The sequence below is a fragment of the Hakea prostrata genome, chromosome 1 (assembly GCF_041222555.1).
Source record: "Hakea prostrata isolate BN-2017 chromosome 1, UWA_Hpros_2, whole genome shotgun sequence".
Classification (NCBI taxonomy): Eukaryota; Viridiplantae; Streptophyta; class Magnoliopsida; order Proteales; family Proteaceae; genus Hakea; species Hakea prostrata.
This window is the reverse complement of record NC_142600.1, coordinates 53,191,107-53,197,568: the sequence shown is the minus strand read 5'-3', so window position 1 is coordinate 53,197,568 and position 6,462 is coordinate 53,191,107. Positions and strand designations below refer to the sequence as shown.

At 40.5% G+C, this 6,462-nt stretch overlaps 1 protein-coding gene across 1 annotated transcript; it reads right to left on the bottom strand.

The window, feature by feature from the left end:
• Positions 1-1,310: 1,310 nt before the first annotated feature.
• LOC149029132 (uncharacterized) lies at positions 1,311-3,580 on the bottom strand. The gene is made up of 2 exons (XM_089142218.1): positions 2,890-3,580; positions 1,311-1,891 (listed from the first exon to the last, which is right to left on the bottom strand). Exons 1-2 carry the CDS (start codon positions 3,578-3,580, stop codon positions 1,311-1,313), a joined length of 1,272 nt encoding a protein of 423 aa, XP_088998344.1.
• Positions 3,581-6,462: the final 2,882 nt, after the last annotated feature.

The following is a 6,462-nucleotide window of genomic DNA, read 5'->3' as shown; positions in this document are numbered from 1 at the left end:
TCCCTTTTTGTTCCTTTTTCTTGATATATGAATCTTTTGGGTTTTGTAATATAACCTCCTGTTTTCTTTTAATACTTGACTGAGTAGCTCTTCTGCAAATTTATAACCTTCAATCTGCATAATGACTCCTCTTAATCATCCTTAAGGAAGCAAAAATCCTTGATCAGCTTCGGAAAGCATGACCAGACCTCGGAAGGCTGGCTACTTGAGCCTGACTTACGGAAAGTCGGGATCACCCTCGGAAGGAATGATCCGTGATCAGCTTCGGAAAGCATGACCAGGCCTTGGAAGGCTGGCTACTTGAGCCTTACTTATGGAAAGTCGAGATCACTCTCGGAAGGAATTTTCTGTGATCAGCTTCGGAAAGCATGACCAGGCCTCGGAAGGCTGGCTACTTGAGCCTTACTTACGGAAAGTCGGGATCACCCTCGGAAGGAATGATCAGTGATCAGCTTCGGAAAGCATGACTAGGCCTCGGAAGGTTGGCTACTTGAGCCTGACTTACAGAAAGTCGGGATCACCCTCGGAAGGAATGATCCGTGATTAGGTTTGGAAAGCATGATCAGGCCTCGGAAGGCTGGCTACTTGAGCTTGACTTACGAAAAGTCGGGATCACCCTCGGAAGGAATGATCCTAATCAGCTTCAAAAAGCATGACCAGGCCTCGGAAGGCTAGCTACTTGAGCCTGACTTACGGAAAGTCGGTATCACCCTCGGAAGGAATGATTATTCATGATCAGCTTCGAAAAGCATGACCAGGACTTGGAAGGCTGGCTACTTGAGCCTGACTTACGGAAAGTCAGGATCACCCTCGGAAGGAATGATCCGTGATTAGCTTCGTAAAGCATGACCAGGCCTCGTTAGGCTGGTTACTTGAGCCTGACTTACGGAAAGTCAGGATCACCCTCGGAAGGAATGATCCGTGATCAGCTTCAAAAAGCATGACTAGGCCTCGGAAGGCTGGCTACTTGAGCCTGACTTACGGAAAGTCAGGATCACCCTCGGAAGGAATGATCCGTGATCAACTTCTGAAAGCATGACCAGGCCTCGGAAGGCTGGCTACTTGAGCCTGACTTATGGAAAGTCGGGATCACCCTCGGAAGGAATGATCCTAATCAGCTTCGGAAAGCATGACCAGGCCTCGGAAGGCTGGCTTTGTAGAGTTGAAGAAGAATCTTTAAGTGAATGACAGTCGATAGGGATAAGCTTTGGTGAAAAACTGAAAATTCTACTCCTTTTCTATTGATAATATTTTCTCAGATGAGTTACATTCGACGGTCGCCTCAAGCAGCTTTCATGCAGATCTTTAAGCTAGTATGTGTTTGTACTAACAACTTTCGTTACCACATATGGTCCCTCCAAGTTTGCGGAAAGCTTCCCACAATTTCTTGGGTCTGATGCTGATTTTTTCCTCAAGACTAAATCTCCAACTTTGAAAGACTTAGGCCTGACACGAGCATTATAGTATGCTGTTGTCCTCCTCCGGTATTCCATATTTCGATATAGAGCTTTTTCTCTAACCTCATCCAGAAATTCTAGATTCACTCTCAGTCCTTCTTCATTGGTTGTTGGATCAAACTTTTCTGATCTTTCTGACCCCACCATTACCTCTACTAGAACCAAGGCCTTTGACCCATCAGCCAATTTGAAAGGTGTCTCCCCCGTCGGTGTTTTGACTGTAGTTCTATATGCCCATAACACATGAGGTAGCTCATCTACCCACAGACTATTAGCTTCATCCAATCTTCTCTTGATCCCATGCAATAGAGTTCTATTGGTTATTTCAATCTGCCCATTGCATTGAGGATAAGCTACAGAGGAATTTTTATACTCAATCTGATAATCTGCGCAGAGTTCCTTGAACCTTTCATTATCAAACTGAGTGCCATGATCTGTCAGCAAGATCTTAGGCAAACCAAATCTAAAAATGGTCTTATTTTCTGAAGAAAAAAAATTCCGTTTGATTTGTTGTTGTTGTGGCCAAAGCTTCTGCCTCCTCCAATTTCGTAAAGTAATCAGTTGCTGCGACCACAAATTTTCTTCCTCCAGATGCAATAGGAAATGTACCAAGTAAATCCATTCCCCACATGGCAAATGGAATAGGATTGAGGATTGAAGTTAACTGTTCTGCAGGCTGCTTCTGAATTGGAGCGTGAATTTGACACTGATGACACTTCTTTACATATTCAATTGCTTCAAATTGCATTCGTGGCCAGTAAAATCCTTGTCTTAAGATTTTATAAGCCAAAGCTCTTCCTCCAAGATGACTCCCACAGATTCCCTCATGAACTTCTGCAAGTGCATATTGTGCATCAGATGGTCCTAGACATTTCAAAAGTGGCCTAGAAATTGTTCTTTTATACAGTAACCCCTCTTTCAAAATAAACTTTGCTGCTCTCCTTTTCAATACTCTAGCCTTCTCTCTGGTCTTCGGAGAGTATCTTTGAGATATTGCATAATAGGATCCATCCATGACACTTCCATATCAATTTCCATTATCTCTGATACAGAATATGCCGGAATATCTAGCTCTTCAATATACACAGCCTGTGGTAGAGAAGCAAATTTTGTTGATGCTAACTTTGCCAAAGAATCTGCCATTGTATTTTGATTTCTTGGAATTCTCATGATCGAGAATTGTTGGAACCATCATTTACATTCAAGCGCCTTTTTAAGATAACTGATCATTCTATCATCTTTTGCTTCATATACTCCTGTAACCTGGCTGACCACCAGCTCAGAATCGCTCTTGACTTCAATGTTTTGTACACAGGGATTTGGCTAACCGTAATCCCGCAATAAGTGCTTCATACTCTGCCTCATTATTTGAAGCACGAAAATTAAATCGAAGAGCACTCTGAATTACAAATCCAACTTTGCAAAATCATACTTGCTCCTGATCCTTGAGCCTGACTTGATCCACTTACATGAAGAATCCACCCACTAGACTTCTCACTTAAGTCCCCCTGATCTTCCGGTGACGAAACACTTTCAGCAACAAAATTTGCTAGGACTTGTGCCTTTATTGCGATTCTGGGTCTATCGTCAATGTCATGTTCTGTTAATTCTATTGCCCAGGACATCATTCTTCCGGCAAGGTCAGGTTTATGCAATATTTTCTTTAAAGGCCAATTGGTTAGAATAATAATTGGATGAGCCTGAAAATAGGGTCTGAGTTTTCTTGCTGCTATTATCAAAGCTAAAGCTTGCTTCTCAAATTCTGGGTATCTAGATTCCGCATCTAACAATGTATAACTTACAAAGTAGATAGGATTTTGAATCGTACCTTCTTCTTGAATTACTACAGCACTCACTGCCGCCTTTGATGAGGATAAATATATCTGTAAAGCTTCTCCTGGTACTAGCTGAGATAAGACTGGTGGACTAATCAACCTTCTTTTTAATTCTTCAAATGAATTTTGACAGTCTTCCGACCATCTGAATTCATTGAGTGAATTCAGATTCTTCAACGCCTTGAAAAAAGGTGCACACTTATCTCCAGATCTAGATATAAATCTACTCAAAGCCACAACTTTCCCCGTTAAACTTTGAATCTCCTTCATATTGCTGGGTAATGACATATCTAGAATGGCCTTATTTTTTTCTGGATTTGCCTCAATACCTCTCTATGTGACCATATAACCCAAGAATTTTCCAGATGAAACTCCAAATGCACACTTCTCAGGGTTAAGTCTCATTCCATTCTTTCTAAGTACATCAAAACATTACTTTAGGTCAGTAAGGTGATCAGATTTGAATTGACTCTTTACCAAAAGATCATCAACATAAACCTCCATATTCCTCCCAATCTAATCAGCGAACAATTTATTCATTGCTCTTTGGTATGTCGCCCCGACATTCTTCAATCCAAAAGGCATAACTTTATAACAGTAGCTTTCACAATTTGTCATAAATGTCCTATGAGGTTGGTCCTCTTTCTTCATAAGGATTTGATTATAGCCCGAATAAGCATCCATAAAACTTAGCATTAGCTGACCTGAGATAACGTCAATCAACTGATCAATCCGCGGCAAAGGATAGCAATCCTTAGGGCAGGCCTTATTCAAATCAGTATAATCCACACACATTCTCCACTTGCCATTGTGCTTTTTCACCATTACAACATTTGCTAACCATTTGGGACACTCGATCTGCTCAATAAATTTCGATTTCCTGAGTTTTTCCACTTAGACCTTAATTGCATCTTGCTTTTCTGATGAAAATTTTCTCCTTCTCTGCTTTACAGGTTTAACAGTACTGTCTATCCAGAGACAATGTTCCACAACCTCCCTGCTCAGCCCTGGCATTTCTTGGGTTGACCAGGCAAAGACATCTGTTCATACGAAGAAATTCTTTCAACAAAACTTTGTCCTGGAACGTTCGATCAGCCCCAATCATGGTCCCCTTCTTTGGGTTTTCGAGATCAAAAGAAAATTTTTCTAACTTCTCAACTGGTTCTCCTCTTTGAATTTTTCCCTAATCTTTATTATCCATAATTTCAACAGTAAGGGCAAGAGCCTTACCTTTTGACTTGGAATCTTTCAAAAAGGTTGTATAACTTTGCCTTGAAGTTTTCTGGTCAGATCTGCATTCTCCAACGCCTCCTTTAGTTGGAAACTTCATTTTCAGATGCCTTGTTGACACCACAGCACCAATAGAATTCAAAGTTGGTCTTCCCAGAATTCAACTTTGAATTCTATTGTACGCCGATAAATTCTTTATCAGCAAGAATTTAGTAACCGTAGTTACTGTTTGTGGATGTGTTCCCAATGTTACTGTCAGCTCCACAATTCTTTCCACAGAAGTAGACTCCCCAGAAAACCCAAATAACCTTGTTCCACAAGGCTTTATCTTCACAGTATCCAACTTCAACCGTTGAAAAGCTTCATTAGGCATGATGTCTATTGAAGACCCCGTATCAATCAATACTCTGTGAATGTCTCTGTTTGCCACCTCAATGACAATGACGATAGCATCGTCATGTGGTTCCTGAATTCCACTCATTTCCTCCTTCATGAAGATTATTTCTTTCATCTTCTTAATTCTTTTAGGAATGACATGAGATTCAACAGAATTCACATACCTGGCATGTGCCGTTGACTTTGAAACTGAATTTAAGTCTAAGCTTCCCAATATAATCATAACAGGTGATTGTTTTTGGTGAACTCTTTGATTTTCCTGACCTTTGACATTTTCCTCTGGAGAATTAAGTTGAAAATATCTTTTCACCTGGTCCTCTATTATTCCACCTCCTTGGTTGCTCAGCAACATCCCTCTATTGTCCTACATTTCGTCTTTGAACATATCGATCCAATCGTCCCTGATTGATCAATCGTTCAATTTCATTTTTTAGAATCCTGCAATCATCTGTATCATGACCATGATCCCTATGAAATTTGCAGTGTCTGTTTGGATTCTGCTCTTTCGCCTTTGCTATCATCGGTGCCGGCCATTTTACAAATCCTTGGTGCTGGATTCGCATGAGAATTTCCGATCTTCTAGTATTTAGAGGGGTATAATTTTCTAGAAATGGTCTTGGAACATCTCTTTTGATTTGACGGTGAGGACCATTCCTTGAATAATTTCTACTATTTCTCCGATCTCTCTGATCAGATCGTATAGCTTCATCTTCTTTCTTTTTGTTCCCATCACCATCAGTTTCCTTTCTGGCTTGCAGGATATCCTTCATGTTGGCATACTGGTTACATTGGGATGTTAATTCTGCAATGTTCGCCGGCTTGTTCATAATTAAGAATTCCAGTAAATGATCATCTGTCAAACCTCTGAACATAGCATCATAAGCTACTGCTTCATTCAGGTATTTTATCTGAATTGATTCTTGATTGAATCTCTTCATATAATTTCGAACTGATTCCCCTTGGCTTCGATGAATTGCTGCTAAGTTATCCATCGTTTTGTGCTTTTCATGCTTGCTTTGGAATCTCGATAGAAAAATCTCTGAAACTTCTGATTGAATCTGGTAGCAGACTAAAAAACCAAGTCGTTGCTGGACCTTTCAGTGACGACGGAAAGGATCGGCACTTCAAAACATCGGAGTTACCTGCCAACATCATAACATAATTGAATTGAGCCAAGTGTTCCAACAGATCTGAGCTCCATCATACACTGTAGACGCCGGAATTTTGAAGTTATGTGGCAATGGCGCTGACATAATGTCTTTGGATAATGGATTTTGATCCATCATTTCTTCCACCTTTTCTTCATTGTCCTTGTTCGTCAATCACTGAATTTGATCATTGAGGATGCGAAACCTTTTACTGATTTCGGATCCATGAACTTCAGATCTATCATTCTCTGATTTCTCTTTTTTATCTCTTTGACTCCCGAGAGTTTTACTAGACCTACTCTGGTTTTGACTTAAACGATCATCCTTAGACGATCCTTGATTTTCCAATTCTAGAGGAATGTAGTTTGGATCTGCGATCTCTCCTGATCCTTCTTT